At 32.6% G+C, this 22,470-nt stretch overlaps 4 protein-coding genes across 4 annotated transcripts; 1 reads left to right on the top strand and 3 right to left on the bottom strand.

The window, feature by feature from the left end:
* Window positions 1-1,670: 1,670 nt before the first annotated feature.
* LOC113872711 lies at window positions 1,671-3,281 on the bottom strand. Its single transcript, XM_027510470.1, has 3 exons — window positions 3,059-3,281; window positions 2,603-2,681; window positions 1,671-1,975 (listed from the first exon to the last, which is right to left on the bottom strand). The coding sequence occupies exons 1-3, from the start codon at window positions 3,244-3,246 to the stop codon at window positions 1,907-1,909; spliced, it is 336 nt and encodes a 111-aa protein (XP_027366271.1). The 5' UTR covers window positions 3,247-3,281; the 3' UTR covers window positions 1,671-1,906.
* Window positions 3,282-6,983: 3,702 nt separating this feature from the next.
* Window positions 6,984-8,540, bottom strand: LOC113872770 (transcription initiation factor TFIID subunit 8). The gene is made up of 2 exons (XM_027510575.1): window positions 8,514-8,540; window positions 6,984-8,464 (listed from the first exon to the last, which is right to left on the bottom strand). Exon 2 carries the CDS (start codon window positions 8,437-8,439, stop codon window positions 7,393-7,395), a length of 1,047 nt encoding a protein of 348 aa, XP_027366376.1. The 5' UTR covers window positions 8,440-8,464; window positions 8,514-8,540; the 3' UTR covers window positions 6,984-7,392.
* A 1,253-nt stretch (window positions 8,541-9,793) lies between these two features.
* LOC113873498 (membrane magnesium transporter-like) lies at window positions 9,794-12,023 on the bottom strand. The gene is made up of 5 exons (XM_027511638.1): window positions 11,951-12,023; window positions 11,782-11,834; window positions 11,614-11,714; window positions 9,981-10,117; window positions 9,794-9,926 (listed from the first exon to the last, which is right to left on the bottom strand). The coding sequence occupies exons 1-4, from the start codon at window positions 12,021-12,023 to the stop codon at window positions 10,024-10,026; spliced, it is 321 nt and encodes a 106-aa protein (XP_027367439.1). The 3' UTR covers window positions 9,794-9,926; window positions 9,981-10,023.
* A 2,633-nt stretch (window positions 12,024-14,656) lies between these two features.
* LOC113871061 (cell division cycle protein 48 homolog) lies at window positions 14,657-19,038 on the top strand. Its single transcript, XM_027507793.1, has 9 exons — window positions 14,657-14,834; window positions 14,930-15,095; window positions 15,184-15,412; window positions 16,230-16,996; window positions 17,082-17,303; window positions 17,436-17,507; window positions 17,590-17,871; window positions 18,042-18,401; window positions 18,516-19,038. The coding sequence occupies exons 1-9, from the start codon at window positions 14,806-14,808 to the stop codon at window positions 18,819-18,821; spliced, it is 2,433 nt and encodes an 810-aa protein (XP_027363594.1). The 5' UTR covers window positions 14,657-14,805; the 3' UTR covers window positions 18,822-19,038.
* Window positions 19,039-22,470: the final 3,432 nt, after the last annotated feature.

Raw genomic sequence — 22,470 nt, 5'->3', positions numbered from 1 at the left:
TACATGTAGTCCTATTTGGATAAACTTGTGAATAAGTTCTTATAAGATAAGAAAAATGATATAAAAAATTAATAAAACTTGTACTTCTCTATTTTTTGGAAATTAATATTATTTAACTTCTCAAAAACTTGAAGAGAGAAATCATTTTTAACTTATATAAAAAATTGTATTCATTTTTATATTATTTTCTTTTCTTACAAGAACTTATTCATAAGTTACACAAAAAGAACTTATATAACATCTTCTGTAATTAGTATCTTTTTAATTCAATTTAAATTATAACTTATTTTGAATTTTAAAACATTTATCTATTTAATTTAATCATTTTTAATATAATAAAATATTTACTATTGATATTTAAAGTGTTGAGTAGAATTGTGTCAGAGAATCTTAATAAGAAAAATTGAAAGCCATCCTCTTTCTCAAAGTTTCATATTTCCTTCCCATTTGTGAGGGAAAGACGAGGTAGTTTTAAAATCAAACTAGAAAAATAAATAAATAGTGCATAAACACGAAAATAATAAAAAGTGTCCATATTCATATTCTCGTAGAAATATGGACACTTTTTATTCTTTTCGTGTTTATTACTATTTATTCATTATATATATGTATATATAAACGCCATCACGTGAAAAAGTCGTTGAAAACCCCTTTTTTAGCAGAAAACACCAAAAATTACGTTGTGGGGAAACCAAAGAATTTGCTGGCTTTAGCTTCCAACTCCCAAACAAGGGAAGCGGAATTCCTCCCTAACACATGCATTAGAAGGGGAAGTAACTCTCCAACAATATAATTTCAATTTTACTTTTTTCTTTTTTTAAAACTTATAAACGCGAAAACTATCCTAATATGTCCGTTTAAATTTTGAACATAACTCCTAACATGCCCTTGTTTACAATATTATATTGAACTGTGACTTTTTTTTGGGTCGGAAGAACTAGCCTATTGAAATTGTGTGCTAACATTATTATACCTTGAAACAAACATCAACCAATGTATGGACAGACGATCCGCTCCACCTCAAGTTAGCCGTAATGTTATTTAGCTAAATAACGCTCATAACTAATCCGTTAATAAGGTTACATGCCAACACACACACACAAAACATTATAATTCTTGACTTACAGACTCAACAATCAACACAAGTTAAGTAGATGGTAGTGTAAGATGATGAGAAAAGACTGGCTAGGTGTTCACAGTATCTCAAACCTTCAACTTCTTACCGGAGTCAAATATCCTAACCTACCAAGACAATTTGTGAAACTTATGGGAACACACCCTGTTGGAATAGCAAATGTAATTAAAGAAGTTCCACTTTAGATAAGAATAGACAAGTTGAGCAACATGAAGTAGAAAGGACATATAACCTAATAACTTATGATTTTGGATAAGATGCAGTGAGTCTGCTTGTGTACTTTGCTCATGACACATTGATAGAGATCTCTACGGTGTTTTATCCCACTCGTATTCCCAAACACACCCCTATAGTTTTTAACATTACACTGACTGTTTTTAAGTTTATAATGCTTACACCCCTGTTTAAACTATTTTTACCCCTGAAACACAAATATCTCCAAAGTAGTGTTTCCGTAGCTTCTATAAATCCTACAGGAGGTAAATGGAGCTTCCCCTCATTCAACCCCAACGACTGAAAATAATTATGCCATTGACAAGAAACAAACATACCCTGACCTTATGTTTCGGTCATTATTTTTACACGATTTGTATTTTAAATAATTTTGTAGTTAAAACACACACATCTCAATAATCCAAAGGCATCACGCGGACTGGACATTTTAAAGTCATATTCAAATGTCATACTCCAGAGTGCTTGCAACAATTTTATCCATGTTTGCAACCAAAGTAAAGATAAGACAATGTCTGCAAGAAATGAAACAGAAGGAACCTAAGGAAAGTAAATAGGCCAGTTGTAGTAGTAATGATCTCGGTGAACCCTGTCCCAGGTCTTGTTCCACTGCAACAGCACAGATTTTTTATAAGATAATTACTTGCTCATATTAAATAAAGCACAAAGTAAACAAAAGTATCATCAGTGTTACAAAGCTCAGACACCTCTCTTGTTTGAAGTATCACGGTGTTGGACACATTTTCAACACCAACAATTTTCAAATACTTGTTCGACACATATCTAACACTTTGCAATAGGTGTCAAATTTAAAAAACTCAAAACTTAACTATACATGAACATCCATTAGTATTAAAAAAAAAATTCTTTCTTTTAGAAAAGCTAGCTTGTGTGTGTGCGCGCAGTGTCTCAAGTGACTTATATTTAAGACATTAGCTATGTCACCTGTGGTGACTGTATCAGAGTCTGAACTTCATAGGCCAGCGTTGAGCTAAAGCTTTAAGGGGTTGAGAGACGAAGGTAAAATTTTTATTTTAAACAAATATATTCAAAAATATTATTTAAAATAAAAGATATAAATTAAAAAATTAACAGTAAATTTAATGTATTAATTATGTATTTATCATAATAAATTATATAATTTTCTTAATTTAAAATTGAAAAAATGCCTTCCTCTCTCTTTCCCTCCAATCATACCCTACAGAAAATTTAGATAGCAATGGTAAAATAGCATACCAGGAACTCATAAGGCTGATTCTTCTTCATTGCCTGTTTCCAGTGATATTGCTCAAATAACATTGCTTTGTCATGCCAACTGCACATTAAAGGATCTTAGAATATGTGATGTAAGTTTGTGATATTGAAGAAAACAACGGGACAGGAAAGTGGCATTGGAGAAAGTCAGAAAACAACAGTTTCACTCATTGAAGCATTAAGGTAATAATCATAAAGCAAAATAATAATGATATAATAACTGAAACATCTCGCAGAACAAGTATAGGAGTCAAATGCATGATAATAACAGTTGCTGCACATACACACATACGAGTAAACCCTAGCATCCATAGAGTAAACCCCAAAAGTAAAGCTAAGCACTAGTAAAGTAACAATAATTCGATTACATGGTATCGTTTATGGAATTCGATTACATAGATCAAATGAAATGAAAAAGGAAGAGAGGGAGAGTGATACTTGTACTGATTAGAGAGCTGCCACATATAGGGATTGAAATATGTGAGAACACCGAAGAGAGCGGATCCGACCCAAATGTTGACGAATCGATCCGGGTCCGAATGGGGCACGCCGGGGTCACCACGATAAGCATTTCCAAAATACTTCTCCATTTTCGCCTTCCTCTTTCTCACACTTTCCACCACCATCTGTCTCCTCTTATCCACTTCTCCCAATATAAACATCAAACCACGCCTGTACCTACGCTACGTAATTCACGACGTCGTTTTTCCAAAATAATTGACAATTTTTTATTAGAAATATGTAAAATTCACTCAAATTTGGTTTTCAAAGTTATATTTAATAAATATTAAATATATTTCAATGATATTATAATTATTTTTGAAATATTTTAAATATATTCTTAAGTTTTTAAGATAGTTTGCAAATTATATTAAAAAAATAATTTATAATCAAGTATAAAATAAATTATCTTGATATATTTAAAACATATTTTTAAAGCAAAAAAAACTAATATATTTTATTTTTTAACCATAACTTACTAAAATAGCATAATTATTTTTAATCGTAATAAAAAATACACATATACTAATTTAAAATATTAAATATAATATAAAATTATGATAAAATTAAATTTTATCAAATTTTTAAGTGTTAATAAAGAATATATTTTTCTATAAAAGACAAAATATATATAATAAAGAATATGAGGCATAAGAATAATTTTAAATTAATTTAAAAATAATACTTATAAACACATTGAAATAATAACATGTATCCCTACGCAATAAAATGGTCAACTTTTTCATCTCTCGAATAAAAAATATATATCATGTTTAAGCTCTTATAGAGAGTTTTTTGTTATTGGCTTTCATTTTTAGGGAGGGTGCACTAGTAGTTCAACCACTACAGGATCAAATTTTTTCGGGTTAAGAGGACATTGACACAAACGTTCTAAGAGTAAGAGAGATTTCAATTTCAGGTAAAGACCAAACAGAGAAGCATCATGGTCACGAAAATGTACAGTAAAAAACTTTGAAACTACCATTAATGGCAATAGAGAATATAGACAATGATTGGAAATAGTAATTTCTGATGATGGTAGTGATAAATGATATAGAAGAAGAATGCTTGATAGTCGAAATGTTTTAAGAAATATAAACTAAATTGTCTTAGTAATAATAATTTTAAAGACTAAAATATTTAAAAAAATATACTATATCACGTAATTAATCGTATCTGATACTTACCATGAAATATTAGTATTATGTTCAAGTTTAAAAATTAAAATGTTTAATGAAAATAACAATTAAAGAGTAACATAACATTTTTAAAAATTTAGAAATTAAAATATCTTACACTTATTATCTTAGAAATCAAAATAAGGATTTAGTTATTAAACAAACTATTAAGATCTTAATTTTCTTTACTCATCTCATGTCACTGTATGTGAATGCCTCCCATTTATTTATCATCATCTATCATTTTTCTTGCAGTTGACATTTTCAAAGCTACTTGAAGGAAACACAGTATTCAAAATTTGGTAGAACAGACAAAGGTTTCCTCTGTTGGGCAACTTGTATGCATTAAAGGTGGAAAATAAAAGAAGAGAATGCCTTTTATTAGCCGTGACAGATACATAACATGATAAAAAAGGCTGATATGATATATTCTTTTACATTTTTGTATTAAGATACTGAGAATAATCATTATGGTGCTGAAGACCCATGGCAAATGCATCGCAAGATGAGGTAATTTCGCAGCGCCTCAATGGAGGTAAATAAGCAACATGGTGTAGAATCTAAAAAGTTAAACAAGCGACAGTTATTTTATATTGTATGATGTAAATTGAGTACTTCTCGTACTTCTTTCAATAAAACTTTGGCTTATAAACACTAACAGTTAGAAACAATTCTAGTACTAGAATTGTGTACAAAAAACGTCCATAAAAAGTACTGTTTTGGAGCATCATATATATTATATTGTTGAAATAATAAAATTCAGAAAATGTTTGGTTAAACACCGACTGTACTCATAACTCAAGTAGAACAGAGATAATGATGAAGTGGAAAAAAAGCCTTATTAAACAAGTACCTTGTTTGCAGGAGGTTATAAACAAAATATATACCAATCATCCTACGAGAATACACGTGATTTAGCTATCGTGACCCTTGCCTGTAATTTAATCCACATGCATAGTGCCATAAACACACAAATATGATGATACGGCCATTGAGAAGCCCAAAATTAAGCATGTGCCGAAGGCGGAGGAAGGGGGCAATGCACCCAATCATGCCAAATGAGATAAGTCTAGCTGTTGAGAAGGAATGTTGGGAATATTAAGAAGAGAAAATGCCAAGAGGAGGGCAAGCAGGATACGGGTCAGACTCTGGACCAGAGAGAGGGAGGCCAAATTCCTAATATATTCATTCAAGTTGGTGATAGGGTGTTCATAAAAATTCATCCAGGTAAACTGAAGAGCTTAGCTAAAAGGACGAATCAGAAGTTGGGTCCAAGACATTACGAGCCTTATGAAGTCATAAAGAAGATCAGTCCAGTCGCTTACAAACTTGCCCCACCAGCAGGCAGCTTGGTCCATCCAGTTTTTCCTGTTTCATTACTCAAAAAATAATCTTTTCTGCTACCCAAACCCAACCTCAGCCCTTGCTGGCTTGTTTATCTGAAAACTGGGAATTACACGTGCAACTTGAAGAAGCCATAGCTAATCAACAAAACCAGCAAGAAGAGATGGAGGTTTTAATCAAATGGCAACAGCTCCCTGCCTGAGAAAATTTGTGGGAGTCCTAGACAACTTCCCAACCTTCCACGGTGGGGACACCTACAGCCCACATTGAGAAGCCAAAAATTAAGCATGTCAAAAGGAGGAAGGGTGAGAGAAAGAAGGGGTAACCGACTACCTAGCTGGCAGCAGAGAATCGGGATGACTCTTGTGAATCCGTTGAGAGGGAATGTGAAGAATATTTGGAGGAGAGAATGCTGAGACCAGGAAGAACTAGGGTTAGACTCAGGAACAGGGAGAGACTGAGGCACTGAGCACTCTTGAATTGCTCAGATTTTCCTTTCTTTCATCTCAGTACTTGTCAACATTGTTTGGGCTCTGTGATTAGCTGATTTGAGTCTTATACACTTAGGGGCCCTGTTTGGATAAGTTTGTGGATTAAGTCCTTATAAGAGAAGAAAAATAATATAAAAATTTAATAAAACTTCTCCCTTAAGTTAAAATTAACTTGTACTTCTCTTTAAAAGCTAATCTCATATAACTTCTCTAAAATTCTCTAAAATTTGAAGACATCAATTATTTTTAATTAATCTTTTATATTGTTTTTCTTCTCTTACAAGGACTTATCCATAAGTTTATCCAAACAAAGCCTTAATAGTTAATACAATACAGATTTTCCACATTTCTTATCTCTGATTCCCTGATACCTATCACATAACAGACCCACGTATCATGATGCAACTAACAACACCAATGAAAATAGGCATTATTTATCATTATAAGATATCAAATCTGGTTCGATGCATGAATATCTTAAATTAACACAGGTGCAGGGGAGCAACAGTTTATTTCATATTTTTCAATGTTTGTTTTTTTGAGAAACAAACAAAACAAGAATTGATCCACAAACAGAAAAAAAACAACTAACTAGAAAATATCAGGCACGCATACAGAATACTTTTACCATATCATATCCACCACTGAGATACTAATACTGCTATTATATTTCTACTAAAGAAGTAATTATTGAAGTACCCACACCAAAACTTTCGCATAAAATATCTATTTTCCTATCTAGCAATGTAAAATCTAAACTTGGGGATAAAAATACATAAAAATTTGTTCACAATCCTTTGCAAGAAATGCAAAACCAACAATATAAGCACCACAAATCAAAATAAACACAATTAGGAACGGCCTATTCTTTGGGTCTAACAAGACCAAACCCTGACAAGGATAACAGTAACAACAACCTTAGAAAATAAGCTATTACAGCATAACATGAAGATCATGGCATGGGCACAGAAAATTCAGTATATTGATTCAATTGAATTAGGTGTGTAAACTACAATATGAGATGTGGACAGGAGCTTTATATTCAAAGATCCGTAGGAAAATTACAGCTAAACTAGCAAGAAAGAAACAAATTTAACTGCTCTAAAAAGATGTTAAGAGTGATTCTACAGGTAAGTCACAAAATCCTCACCAGAAGATCAGCAAGCCCTCAATCTCCGAACACCCCCTTATGCCTCCAAACGATGCCAACTCAATTCAAATCCATCATATGTGAGTCAACAAACACAAAATAATCAATCTACAACAGAGTGAGTTCTTGTGGGTTTTCTATGGACTGTTTGAGAATATATTCAGCCCTCCTCTTCTTATCATCCCTTTCATCTTCTCGACCAGCCAACGAAGCCGTTCTCGATGCATCCTTCTTCTGAAGCCTGGTATCCAAAGACTCCCCAATAAACTTCTTCCCAGTCCTGAACTTGAAATGCACGGTAGGCCTCACAGCAGGAACATCACTCTTCTTCCCTTCCAAACCATCATCATCATCATCATCACCACCACAAAAACCCCTACTCCCAAGCACCTCAATTGCAGGAGCAAAAGCATCCAACACAGAAACACGGTTCCCATCAACACCACCTTCATCCAAAACCGAAACCTTAACCGACGAATCCTCTTTATTCCTCGGAAGAACCAGATTGTTATTCTTATTGTTCTCTTTAGCAACCCCCTCTTCAGGATCCAAAGAAGTAGATGGTGTTGCTGCTTCCACTGACCCATTACGCAACAACAACCGCTTCTGCAAACTCAACAACGACCTTTCAGCTTTCCTACGCTGCCTAGCTTGTTCAATCTTATCCTCGCGAGGATCAGAAACCCTCTCATCCCACACTGGTGTGTGAATATACGTGTGAGCATCGGGTAAAGCCGGTAACCAAGCTGGAATGTGCTTCGACGGGGGTGTCTCACCCATTTGCACGAAACTCGGAATGTTCCTCCGTTCCCGAATCACCGGAAAACTAGGTATCGGGTTAGCGAACGGAACTTCATCCACTGATTCGACGAAATTCATGACATCTCTCAGTAAAAACCCTCGCGGCGATTCCAAATCCTCAAACCCTCGAATCACGTCGAACACGCTGCATTGCGATCTACCAGAGAGATTGGCGTAGAACTCTGAAGTTTTCCCCAGGTCAACGAGGTACCGAATCGCGACGTCGGCGAGGGCCTCCAAAGCCGAGTCTCTCGCGCCGTGGAACCCAGCTGCTTCGCATACCTGCGCCACAGCTAGCTTCGCCACGGCTCGCCCAAAGTCATCGGATGCAGCTCTTTCTCCGCCATGGCTCATTTCGGACCGAAATTAGGGTTTCCACGAGCGGCATTCTTTGGTTCCCATTAGGTTTGAATTCCAAAGAGTGCTGTTCGGAGAATGAAGAAGAAAAAAAACTACAAGTGGTGAGTGTTCCGAGTCTTGCAATGGATGAATGAGAGGGAAAATTAATTGAGAGAGCTGAAGAGTGAGATCTGCGCAAAGAAAAGAGGGTGGAAATGGAATGTGGTGGATGTGAATGAAGCATACAGGGGGAGGTTAATTTATAGAGTTCTGAGTAGTGGGTTCTCTTTGCAAAGTTTCTTTCATTTCTTGCTTTGTTAAAAGATGATGATTAGATGCTGGGTTGTTAAAGAACTTGTGCTAAAGTGTTTTCTTATTGTTCTATTATTAATATTATCCCAGATGATTAAACTTGAGATATACTTTCAGAGATGTATATTATATTTATTGGTTTTTTTTTTTCCCATAATCTCGTAAAAGCATGAAGATAGTGTTGGGTTTAAATAAATAATTGTTTTCTATAGCTTCATTCAATTTGAATTTTTGTGCTGACAATTATTTTTGTCGGATTTTCTTATTTTGCTGATTTTGTTTTTATCCTTACTTGGTTACACTCTAATTCTTATATGTTTCTTTCATTTAAAGTTTTGGTTTTTATAGACTGTACTTATTAGGGTATTAATTTTAAAATGTTTTATTCTTGTAGTTATAGTTATTAAAATATTAGCCTATAAAGGAAAAATATATAAATGAGTAAAATAATAATAACAGTATATGAAAAAAAGAAAATATAATCATATAAATTTTAACAGGGTCGAATTGTAAAAGATTATTTATTTCAACCTAGATAATAATTTATATTTTAAGTAAACGGAATAACTTATAAAGAGTGAAAAAAATATTTCCTAAACATGTTATGGAAACCCTACAAGTTTAGTAAAACAAGACAAGATTAATTTATAAGATTGTAATTTATAAGATTGTAAATTATATAGAAAAAGGATACTGTCAGATTTGTTCAAAAGAATGGTAAAATTATACGCGTATATAACTAATCATCCATCTTCTACCCTGTACAAATTGGGGTTTACCCTTCATTTCCTACCCTTTCCAGGCATTTCAGAAAACCCAGAGCCCATCATTTGATTGAAGTTGAACGCCAATTATGCTACAGATAACCTTATTGGTTGGTATCTTCCAGACATGTGGCATCAAAAGGGTAACATTTGCTCAATGCATTTAAGTATTGAGCATTGAACACATTATTTGCAACCTAACAAAGCTCAAGCATTTTTCACCTAGATAGACGATATCATTAGCTTTCAATTTTGAACATTACCATTCAATAGTCAAAATGTGATGATAAAATTGGAGGCTACAAAATCATAAAAGGGACTAATAGTAACATGCGGTCAAAATTGCAAAGACAGCTAGGTGCCAGTACAGAAATGCTAAGTATGAAGCTACAAAAGAAAACTGCAAAACTTATGTCAACCAACACTTGTATCAAATGCACAAATAAATTATTCAATTTTTTAGGAAAAAATTTTCTTCCGGGTATAAGAAATGAAGGAACTTGATCCAATTATATTGAAGTCCTCAATGTCTCAGCTTCACATCCATTTCTACAGGAAAGACTTTGCCTCGATGGTTGAAGATCATGAAGTCCACGTTGGCAGGTAAAGAAACAATCCTGCATCCAAGGTAACAAACCCAGGTGATTGGGATCCAAGTAAATCCATAACAATTCATATCACACCAGACACAAGTAGAATCAGACTAGGTTACTACATCAAGAAGTTCTATACTTAAGTATGAACAAAGTCCAACCAAATATAGCAATTACAGAGTTTTGGAAAGAGAAAATTCCTTTGACAAAGGACTAATACATTAATGATAGATATTTGAACACTTTTTGCACACCACTCTTAATATCCTTTCCAATGTGAAATCAAACACCACTTACATCACTCATTTTGACTATGTCGCATCAATGGTAATGACAAAAGTTCCAAGAACAACAAAACAGCTCTACCGGTGTCCTGAAAAGGGTTTGTAAAGTATCACGGTACATTATAAGGTAGCATGCTTTTACACAAACATAATTATATATTGGACATCAAGCCATATTTTCATGGAGGGTGCATCTAAGTATCTAACACTTATCCGACAGACTAAGCAGAAAACTAGTTCCTGTTCATTAAATTGTTATATCACTCAATGAAATAAAATAATAAATCATACAACTATGTGGAGGGGGAGAATGGCTGAACCACTGAAATCAAGCCTTCTGGTAATATTTATGTCATGCTGAGGAACAGTCAGAATTTCCTTTTCATTTTTCTTTTGAGAAATAATGCCAAATTAAGCATAATTGTCAAATCCAGTTGTCTAGAATCTAATCTACAGAATTATGAATGAAGAATCTAACAGAAGTAGCTTCATGGTGCTATGACAAATTAATGGATCCTCACCAATACATATGGATGATAATTTGCTCTATATTTGGAACTGGAAGTTATTTAGAGGAGGGGAAAGGAAAGGAAGAGGGGATGGAAAGCGAGTTACTTCCCTTTGTTTGGCAACTTAAGTAAGCAAAGGAGATCAATTATGATAAGATACCAAAAAGAAATTACACTTTCATTGAAGGAAAACAGATAAAATCCTTTCTCCAGCAGCTATTAGTCTCAGGAAGGGGATTGCACAAGTATAAAGAAGAAAACTCGGAGAAAACAGAAAAGGAATGTATAGACATTGGAAGTGGAGAACACAGTCCACTTCCTTCCCCTCATTAAAAATTTTCCAAACAAGTATACTTTTCCTTTCCCTATTCTTCATTTCCTTTCCAAACAAGTGGAGAACTTATTTTGATTAAATATACCAAAAAACTTGCTAAAATAAGTTTAAAAGAGTTTATGAAAGTCATCAGCTATTTCTATAATCTCTTTCAAAATGCCCTAAATCAAACTCACAATCAAAGCCTAAATCGCTAAGTAGCATTCCCAAAGTCAAGGAAGCATATCGGCTTTCATTGGACACAGATGCTATCCAGTCGCTAGTTCTCCAAAATTAAAATGACCTCTTACTAACATTACTTCCATTAAAGTGACAAAATCATATAAACCAAAAGCATAATTTGCCGTTCACAAGATCAAACTTCCAAATAGAAAAACAAGGGGCAGTAGTTACCTGTTCTCTTCAGAGTCAGGGTGGATGGAAAACAATTTGCCAGGCACAGTCAGCGCAGCCCACATGCAAAACAATAATCCAAGAGACACCTCAATTACCACCTGCAATTGCCAAAATCTAAGATTTAAAATTCCAATAAATAATACACCAACACATTTCAACACTCACATTCAAAGGAGACCCTGAAAATTCTTCCTCTGTGATCTTCAACAAAGCCCTATCTGCAACCAAACCATGCCAAATTTTCAGATACGCGCGCATTAAACCATTGAAGCTTTTTTTTTTTTTTCAATTAAGTTTAAATAAATAAGTATGAATTCAAGAGGGGGATGCATACATTGGATGGTAAAATATGCGGCGTGAAATAGAATGAGAAGGCCAAGGAATCCAACGACAAAACCTAAACCCATTATTTTTCTGTGCGATCAATTTGGTGATGATGATTGACGGAACATCTATGGAAAGGTCGGAGGTTTCGAGGATGAGTACAACAGGCACGGTCGCACTCACTCAGCTGCAAATTGCAAATTTCACTCCTAAATAAATCTTTCCTTCTTTCTTTCAGTTTTTTCACCTGAATAATTACTCGTTCAGCTTTTGATATTTCAATTTTCTATATATATTTTTTGTGTTTGAAAGATAACATACATTAAATAATATAATTAATAATTTAGTTTATATTTTAATTTTTTAAATTCTTCTACTAGTATTATTTTGTTCATTTATAATAAATATGTGAAATGCTTAAAAATGAGACAAAAACAATGAAATAGTTAAATAATGATGATCAATATTGTTTTCAATTTGTATATAAAAAAAATAGAAGAGAATGAATAAAATTAAACAAAATAAATATATTTAATTTGATTATCCTCAAAACAATGTTCTGCCTTGCATGAAATTGAAGGGTTTAAGAATTAACATTTTTTAAAGTATATGTTTATATGTGTATTTCTTGAATAATTGGTAGTTGACCATTGACTTCAATGTTCATTGCATCTTAGAGATAATTTGTTGATTTTTTTTTTTCTAAAAAGGGTATTGGTTTGAATACATGAGAGGTTTGAAAAAGGTCACGAATGATTATTGTCTACACCAATGGTCACTTCAATAAATTGTTGGAGTTTTCATGGAGTTAAGCTATAAAAAATGTATTCATTGGTTTTATCTAAAGCCTAATATTCATCCAGAAAAAAAGGTTTAATAAAAGTCTACAATAATGAAAATGCAACATAATAGTTAAGACTACATTGAGTGCATATATAAAGGAGGTAAATGTATATGTTGTGCATGCAATGATAAACTTAAAAGGAAGTTAGCTAAAATTGGCACGAGAAAAGTATGATACTGTGGATGATATAAATTCCAAAAAAAATAATGATAATAGAATTTGATTTAAGAATAATAAAGATGATAAAAACATATATATATATTGAGAAACAAATATAAAAATTGACAAGTGCTAAAAAAGATAATATTAACTCTAACACAAATAACTTATATACTAAGTCAGAGGATGATAAAAGTGGGGATGTTTATGGTTAAAAAAATCAGTTTATCATCAATATAATCCTATTGAGATGTCAAATTGTTTTAATTTTTAGATATAAATTTTGTATAAATTTCATTCTACGCCACAATTTAAATAAGTAATAGTTAATGGTACATGTTAAATAGTTGTAGTGAAATAAAAATAATGATAATGCGAGGGTAAGAATGGTGAGCAGTAAAAAAGTTGGTGAAGTCAATTAAAAAAACTTCATTAATTGAATGATTAAGAAGATGAAGATTTTTTTTTCTTTTAGAGTTTTCAATAATCAAGGCTTATTAAGCTAAAAAGATAAAGAAAATATGCATTTTATTATAACTAACAATTCAATTTTAACATTTTCTCTCTCTCTCTCTCTCTCTCTCTCTCTATATATATATATATATATATATAGTTAAAGTCATCATTATATAATATATGATTATGTTTTTATAATAAAAATATGAAAACAAATATTTGACACTTTCATATCCAACTTTTAATTTTTAAAACTTTCAATAAAAAAGAAAGTTAATCGGAATAAGTACATTTTTTACATTTAATTTAAAAATTTTATAAAATAAAATAGTTAAAATATAACTTTCAATTTTTTATTAAAGCAAATAGTTGTACATGAAAGTACAATTTTCTTTAATTATAATGCTTTATAAAATAAACAACTAAAAATTAATTAAATAATTAGCTAAATAAACTACAAATAAATTATTTTTAGTATGAAAAAAATCTACGCATTAAATAACACATGTTGCGTGTGTTAAAAAATAAAATTTAATTTTTTATTTTATTTATATTATCATATTCAATTATTAATTAATTTTTTCAAAATAATTAAAAATATTATATTAAATAGTTTGTAAAAAAAAAAACTATTTTATAATAAAATATTGATTATAAACTTGGTCACACCTTGTCAAAATTTATCTTAAGTTGAATTTCGGCAAAGAATATGTACCATTCATGTACGATTTGTTTACAGGAGATCTATTCATTTGTTCTATTTAATTTTAACTATTTTATTTTACAACATACTAAAATTAAATGTGAACAATAAAGTCATATTTTTTCATATAAAATTATTTATTTTATTAAAACAATAAAAATAAAAATATAATTATTTTATTTTATAAAAATCAAAATTAAACAGTAATAGTTATATTTCTTATGTATGACTTTTTATTTCATTAAAAATATTTAAAAATCAAACATAAAAAATATTTTCCTGTTATCTTTAAAATTTTTTATTATAAAAAATGGTCGTATATAACACTTACATCTTTTATCTTTTAATTAAAAGAAATTTTTTTTGTACCAGATACATAACTTACTTTATTCACCTAAAAAATTGAAAAATTAAAGTAATTTTATAAATTTAAAATAAAATTGTAAATTGTTAACATGGTTTCAAGATTTTGGAAACATCTCAAATATTCTAGAATATTGAAATCCTTAAAATAATATAATAATAAGTTTAATTATTTCACAAAAGCACTTTATAATTTTTCTTCGGTAACAAGAAACGGAGCTTACCCCAACTTTATAAATATCCACTGACCTACCCACACGCTCTCGATTTCAGATCCCATTCATTCATTCTCCTCTCCTTCAATTCTCTTCTTCTCTACTCTCACTGTTCCTCCTCTTCAATGGCTGACAAACCCGAATCCTCTGATCCGTAAGCTTCTTCTTCCTTCTCAGATCTCAATTCTATTGTCAACTTCTCTTTCGATTTTTCATCTCAGGAATTCTGATTGATTGTGCCTTTTTCAGTAAGGGAACGAAGAGGGACTTCAGCACCGCGATCTTGGAACGCAAGAAGGCGCCGAATCGACTCGTCGTTGATGAAGCCGTAAACGACGATAACTCCGTCGTCGCCCTTCATCCGGACACCATGGAGAAGCTTCAACTCTTCCGCGGCGACACCATTTTGATTAAGGTAAACGCGTTAGGGTTAAAATCTGTAAAACCTTCGCGGAAGGAGTTAACCTTGTTAAATTAATAGTGTACTGGTTTTGATCGTTTAGGGAAAGAAAAGGAAGGATACGATTTGTATTGCGCTTGCTGATGACACGTGTGAGGAGCCGAAAATAAGAATGAACAAGGTTGTGAGGAATAACCTTAGGGTTAGGCTTGGTGACGTTGTTTCCGTTCATCAATGCGCTGATGTTAAATATGGAAAGCGAGTTCACATTCTGCCTGTGGATGATACTATTGAAGGGGTTACTGGGAATCTCTTTGATGCCTACTTGAAACGTGAGTTTCTGCTTCGGAGCCTTTTTTTGGTCTTTCTCGCATTGGTTTCTAGTACTTGATTTCTTTGGTTAGACGAGGATTGAAAATAGAACTGATAGTTTTGTAGTTTTGTTGATAAGATGTTTCTTAAGCATTGAAAATGAATAATCTTAATAAGTAACTGATGGTTTTTCTATGCTTACTGCATAGATGAAAAAATTTATCTCTTTGTGGAAGTTAAATGGTAGCAGGACTTAATGCAATTTATGTTGTGTTATTTTTGTTGGTTCCCATTTTGCTCACGGTTGGGTATATATGCCTGTTCCATTTTATGTTGTTATGAATACTAAGAGCATTTTATCCCATTTTTCTTATTGCTAAGCAATTGTGGCTAAGAAATTGCACAATTAGAATGTGGTGGAGTGGCCGGCAGAGAGAGAGAGAGTTGCTTCCATAAGCAATTGTATCTTATCAAAAAAAGATGAACCGACCTTTTTGTATACAATTTATGTGAGAGAAAACTAAGGGAGCAAATGAGTTCCAAGGATAAGATGGCTAAACGTATAAATGGTGGCGAAGTGCATGAGGTGGGTAGATTAAAGCAGCTTTACCTCTGAAAGCTGAGATTTAAATCCATGTAACAAGGTGGAACCTCTTGTTGCCAGGGGTTGCAATCTATGAATACCAACTATATCTTTTTGTATTTACCTAAAACTGGGGGATAATATTTTCTCTTTTCAACTGCTTAATGACATATGAGGAAGTTGCTAAATCTAGTAATTAGTTCTCTGTAATAAGTTAATTCAAACATGCATTGACTCCAGTTTTACTCTTGCAGCTTATTTCCTCGAGGCATATCGTCCGGTGAGGAAGGGGGACTTCTTCCTTGTGAGAGGGGGGATGAGAAGTGTGGAGTTCAAGGTTATTGAAACTGACCCTGCTGAGTACTGTGTCGTTGCTCCAGACACTGAGATTTTCTGTGAAGGAGAGCCTATTAAAAGGGAAGATGAGAATCGGTTAGATGAGGTTGGATATGATGATGTTGGTGGTGTTAGGAAGCAAATGGCACAGATTCGGGAGCTGGTGGAACTGCCATTGAGGCATCCTCAATTATTCAAGTCTATTGGTGTGAAGCCACCAAAAGGAATTCTGCTATATGGACCCCCTGGATCTGGTAAGACTTTAATTGCCAGAGCAGTTGCAAATGAAACTGGTGCCTTCTTTTTCTGCATCAATGGCCCTGAAATCATGTCAAAACTGGCTGGTGAGAGTGAAAGCAATCTGAGGAAGGCATTTGAGGAAGCTGAAAAGAATGCTCCCTCTATTATCTTCATTGATGAGATAGATTCAATAGCTCCAAAGCGAGAGAAGACTCATGGTGAAGTTGAGAGGAGAATTGTTTCCCAGCTCTTGACCCTCATGGATGGGCTTAAATCCCGTGCACATGTAATTGTTATTGGAGCCACAAATCGTCCCAATAGCATTGACCCTGCTCTTAGGAGGTTTGGAAGGTTTGATCGAGAGATAGATATTGGTGTTCCAGATGAAGTTGGGCGCCTTGAGGTTCTTCGGATCCATACGAAAAATATGAAGCTTTCTGAAGATGTACTATTGAATCTTTTCCCCATAAATTGTGGTTTGATTTGAATGTTCTGAAATATGAGAAGTTGGCCCATTGTGTAATTTGCAGGTTGATTTAGAAAGGATTGCCAAGGACACTCATGGATATGTTGGTGCTGATCTAGCTGCTTTGTGTACCGAAGCTGCACTTCAGTGCATTAGGGAGAAAATGGATGTTATTGATTTGGAAGACGAGTCCATCGATGCTGAAATACTCAACTCAATGGCGGTGACGAATGAGCATTTCCAGACTGCACTTGGATCAAGCAATCCTTCCGCACTTCGTGAAACAGTAAGTATTCTAGCTGTTTCTTATAGCATGCTGTCCTCCAGTTTCCCCTCCTCCCTCCTGGTCAACACTTTGTGATCACACTCTTCAAATTTTGATGAATTTGTAACTTTTTTTTTTTGGCTAATGAATCAGGTTGTTGAAGTGCCCAACGTCAGCTGGGAAGATATTGGTGGTCTTGAAAATGTAAAGAGAGAACTTCAAGAGGTAAGCTGTTGTGCGGTCGAACATCACTATACTTGTTTTTCTTTCTCATCGCCCTGTGTTTTAATAATGTTCTCTTTTGCAGACTGTTCAATATCCTGTGGAACATCCTGAAAAATTTGAGAAGTTTGGAATGTCACCTTCCAAGGGGGTTCTTTTCTATGGTCCTCCTGGTTGTGGTAAAACCCTTTTGGCAAAAGCTATTGCTAATGAATGTCAGGCAAACTTCATCAGTGTCAAAGGTCCTGAGCTACTCACAATGTGGTTTGGAGAAAGTGAGGCTAATGTGAGGGAAATTTTTGATAAAGCTCGAGGCTCTGCTCCATGTGTCCTATTCTTTGACGAACTTGACTCTATTGCAACTCAGGTTTGCAACATACCATGCTATGATTTGAACATCAGATTAAATTGATTGGTTGTTCAAACATTTCTGTATTCTTTTAAATAAATTAAACAATAGCTAATTAGTGTGCCCATTAGACCACGATAATTACCTTGTTAGCTGTGTTTAAAACTTTTATGTGCTTTATCTTGCAGAGGGGCAGTAGTGTAGGAGATGCTGGTGGTGCTGCTGACAGGGTTTTGAATCAACTGCTTACAGAGATGGATGGGATGTCAGCAAAGAAAACTGTATTCATCATTGGTGCCACTAATCGACCAGATATTATAGATCCTGCTCTTCTGCGACCAGGCCGTCTTGACCAGTTGATTTATATCCCCCTTCCAGATGAGGAATCCCGTCTTCAGATATTTAAAGCTTGCTTGAGAAAATCTCCCGTCTCAAAAGACGTTGACCTTAAAGCTCTTGCCAAGTATACTCAAGGCTTCAGTGGTGCTGATATTACTGAGATTTGCCAGCGTGCATGCAAATACGCAATAAGGGAAAACATTGAGAAGGTACAGTTGGGGGGCACCCTCCTCTCTCTACAATAATGTGCTTTGACAACTGCAGAATTATTTTTACTGGATTTAATTTAAAGCTAATATATTCCCCCAAAATTCTCTTGGCAGGACATCGAGAGAGAAAGGAGGAGAAGAGATAACCCTGAGGCCATGGAAGAGGATATTGAAGAGGAAGATGTAGCTGAAATCAAGGCAGCTCATTTTGAAGAATCAATGAAGTATGCACGAAGGAGTGTAAGCGATGCTGACATTCGTAAGTATCAGGCATTTGCCCAAACATTGCAGCAGTCAAGAGGGTTTGGAAGTGAGTTCAGGTTTGCAGATACCAGCTCTGGTGGTACTGCCGCCGCCGCCGCTGCACCTGGCCCTTTTGCAAGTGCCGGTGGAGCTGATGATGATGATCTTTACAGTTAGTTCAACCTGTGCTTGTTTTACTTATTAACGGCACGGTTGCCTAATTTATTATGTACTTCTCATTTTCTGTTTCACGTAAGGCTTCCATTGGATTTATTGTTGTCATTGCTTCGTTAAGGAGCACTGATTCACGTGGCTACGAGCATTAGGTGCCAGCCGCTTTGAAAGTTGGAAAGAATTATTTAAACTTGAAGAAATATTTAAATTTAGAACTCAACAGTCTGAAATCATTCTCTTTACTCATTCTGCCACTTCCATTCTATTTGGAGCTTGCTTATTTTATAAATTATATAATTTTCTTATTTTGATTTACTATTTCAATATTGCGATTATTTTTATTTGGATGATGGGTTTGCACGTGTATTTTCAATCAAATGGGCATAGTGTGATCAAGGTTCCGTATAAAGTATGGTAAAAGTAAAAAAGATTATTAGTCTTTATATAAAAGCGTACATTTTAATTTTATTGGTATGTTTTCATTGTAATTTTTTTATTAATTATTGTCGAAATGATTAACATAATCGACCTTAAAAATTATGTCTGCAATTGTTGGATAAAGGTTGAATAATATACCTATTTTTTTTTTTAAAAAAATTATCTAATAAAAAAGGTTATAGTTTCTCACTTTTTTTATTTCTTTTCTAATATTAAAAGCTTTTTATTATTTTCTTCTACATTTCATAAATTTGTCTCCTCTTTTTGTATTGAATTAAACATGCTAAATTGAGTTTACTTCTCGGTTATTCACATACATCGCAACTGTTCATATGTGATTAACGTAAGTTTATATAGAAGGTATGGTAGCTAAATTTTGAAGATAAGTATTAATCAGGATTTTATCAAGTATTGGTTAAGAAAAAAAAAAGAATTTTATAAAAAATATTAAAAATATGGAAATATCATTTGTGAAGTTTAAAATACGATTCAACTAACATATAGCTTGATATTAAAATGGTGTTCTTTTTTTATTTGAGTCAATAAAATAATAAAATTGTAAGCAAGAGTGCAAAAGCCTTCCGTAATTGGCTTCCCCCTCGTCTGTGCCCCAAAATACCAATTTGCCATTATCATTTATCTTATATATATATATATATATATATATATATATATAAAAACTTCCTTAAGAAAACAATAGATATTATCATCATCAGATTGGAGCCATAACTTCAGCTTTATTTATAGTAAATGGAGATAGGTATTCTCTCTAAGAGTAGAAAGAACCTCCTAACGGTTGCATCGAATGGCTAACGTGCTGAAAGGATGATGGGGGTTTAAGTGGAGTGTATATTCCACTCTCATGACTCCTATCTAACAAGCTTTTATATACAATATTTTCATTATTAATATAATTATAAAAAATAATATTTTATTTACAAATCATTTAAATAAGAATGATAATAAACATTCAAAAGTAATAATAGATACAGTTACTTTAACCTATCTATACTTATTCAGTTATTTAATATATTATCTCTTTTTGTCTCTTTCTTTAATTATATTTATCATTATCTACTTTTAAGTATATATTTTTAAAGGATGAAAATAATTATTTTTTTTAATAGAAAAGTTGTGCTTACCTCAAGCAATTTGCAACGTGTCTCTTTAAATAGGATGGCTTGATCATCAATATTTATATTTTTATACTCCTTTTTTTATTTCTGTCTTTCTATTTTGTCACACATTTCATCATACTATTTATTCTTTCTCTTATTTTTTTTGTCTCCATGCATTTCACACCCAAAAAAAGGGTGTCAACGTATCGTTTTGCCTTGATGATAGTGTTTGTGTAGTACGAGTGGCGCCAAGGGTCCAAAAATAGAAGGAACACGTTGTGGAAAGGGCCAAAAACATAATGTAGAGAGTACGGACTATGCATAAGAACACTAGAATGGTGGATAATGCATGATGTTTAGTCAAACATTGCACACGTACAAGCATGAACCTATCAATTTTGATGACTCCACTGGTTCCAGTTGATGTGATTTTACAAGTAAAAGAAAATTTTAGGGAAGAACTACACAATATGCTACCAAAGTACCAAGATGTTGAAAAAATAACACTGAGATATGGTTAGGAGCATGAGGTTTGGAGGAAACTTACTATCGTGGTGCAGAAAGTGTATCTCGCAACGACTAGGAGATTTTTTTTATGGATCAAGTATTTTATCTTCTGATTATTGATTTTTTTTTATTTTGTAAAAAGTATTTATTTTAGTTGTTTTATTTTTTATTATCATTTTTTTACTTTAAAAACAATTGAAATAATATTGTTTATAAAATTCAAGATTAACAAATAATTTTAAAAATTAAAATATAAAATTTATATAATGAAAAAAATTAATGCGAGAGTTTATTCATTTATCTTTTTTCTCAACAAATCATTTAAAGTCCGAGTTAAGTTACGATGTAGCTCCAATTTTGACTCGATAACCCTGTGAGTTGGGCCTGGAGCCGTGAGTTTGGTCTAGAATGTACAATGTCTATTTCATATGTTTTTGTCCATTTGAAACATCAAACATTGACGATCCTAGACCCAAAAAAGATAAATAAAATTGATGACCAAAAACAAACAAAACATTCATTAATAAGTACTTGGCTTAAGTATTTTATGTTTTGGTACTTTTTATTCACCCATAATTAATACCCTTATTTTTAATAAATAAACTGTGCATACTTAGTCATTTATTTGTTATTATTTATTTACAACAACAATCATGTATTATTTTTATCAAATTTTTAATTATTATATACACACATAAACACAATTGTATTTGTGTACATTGTTTTATATGCATTAATTAATTGATCAGATAATTTTATGAAACACTTAAAATTACTTATCAACTTTCAATTTTCAATCCTCATTTCTTCAAAAAAAAATTTGGCTAATTTTTCAACTATTAACTAGTATTTCAGCTAATCTTGTCTCACAAAACTAAGTCATGTTAAATTACATTAAGCCTAAATCTTGGAATAACAGGAAGATGCAAATATGTCACTGTGAATTGGGACACGTATGGTTAATTGTTGAAACGAATCACACCATGGTGACTGATCTCTATCTGCTTAAGTCAAATTAATTCCACCTTACATGCTAAGGGAGGATAAAAGAGGGGAGAGGGGAGAGGGGCTTACGACATACCTATGTGCTATAAAGAGATAATATGAACCAAATATTGTTGGGACTAAGGATGATTTAGTAATGATTTTATTGCACTAAAATGATTTTTAAGAAAAATATTAATTTGTTATTTATTTTACTTGTATATGTAATATTAATCAAATAATGTTTCATCCATTATACATGCAATTTTTTAATTAGTAAAGTTTTAAATTATAAGAAACACGTATAGTAATTAATTTAAATAAACAAGTCAACAAGTTATAAATTCTTTGTATTTAAATGAAAAAAAAAAAAGAATCAATAATATATTTTATAAAATGTATGATTTATTATACATATACATGTAATATCTCAGTGATTCTCATATCAATGATGGATATTTTTAGTCTGTCTCTAAAGTCAGGGTTCATTTTAAAGTATTTAAATTTGTATAGGAATTCCTGAAAAATAGTTTAAATTGGTATAAAAATCAGATCAAATTTATAATTTTTATCGATGCATTGTACAAATTAGTGGTCCTACAATT

Source organism: Abrus precatorius, unplaced genomic scaffold, assembly GCF_003935025.1.
Source record: "Abrus precatorius isolate BTA unplaced genomic scaffold, Abrus_2018 Scaffold7, whole genome shotgun sequence".
In the NCBI taxonomy this organism is placed as follows: Eukaryota; Viridiplantae; Streptophyta; class Magnoliopsida; order Fabales; family Fabaceae; genus Abrus; species Abrus precatorius.
Note: the sequence above shows the minus strand (reverse complement) of the source record. Positions and strands in the feature narration are given on the sequence as shown.

Excerpts from the sequence above, each read along its gene's own strand:
- LOC113873498 (XM_027511638.1), bottom strand. The coding sequence starts at position 12,023 with ATGGGTTTAGGTTTTGTCGTTGGATTCCTTGGCCTTCTCATTCTATTT. Across the intron at positions 11,835-11,950 it reads CGCATATTTTACCATCCAAT|ATAGGGCTTTGTTGAAGATC; the intron begins GTATGCATCCCC and ends GTTTGGTTGCAG. Across the intron at positions 10,118-11,613 it reads CCTGACTCTGAAGAGAACAG|GATTGTTTCTTTACCTGCCA; the intron begins GTAACTACTGCC and ends CCTTGGATGCAG.
- LOC113872711 (XM_027510470.1), bottom strand. The coding sequence starts at position 3,246 with ATGGTGGTGGAAAGTGTGAGAAAGAGGAAGGCGAAAATGGAGAAGTAT. Across the intron at positions 2,682-3,058 it reads CAGCTCTCTAATCAGTACAA|TTGGCATGACAAAGCAATGT; the intron begins GTATCACTCTCC and ends TTTAATGTGCAG. Across the intron at positions 1,976-2,602 it reads ATCAGCCTTATGAGTTCCTG|TGGAACAAGACCTGGGACAG; the intron begins GTATGCTATTTT and ends GTGCTGTTGCAG.
- LOC113871061 (XM_027507793.1), top strand. The coding sequence starts at position 14,806 with ATGGCTGACAAACCCGAATCCTCTGATCC. Across the intron at positions 17,304-17,435 it reads CTTCCGCACTTCGTGAAACA|GTTGTTGAAGTGCCCAACGT; the intron begins GTAAGTATTCTA and ends CTAATGAATCAG. Across the intron at positions 17,508-17,589 it reads TAAAGAGAGAACTTCAAGAG|ACTGTTCAATATCCTGTGGA; the intron begins GTAAGCTGTTGT and ends TCTCTTTTGCAG.
- LOC113872770 (XM_027510575.1), bottom strand. The coding sequence starts at position 8,439 with ATGAGCCATGGCGGAGAAAGAGCTGCATCCGATGACTTTGGGCGAGCC.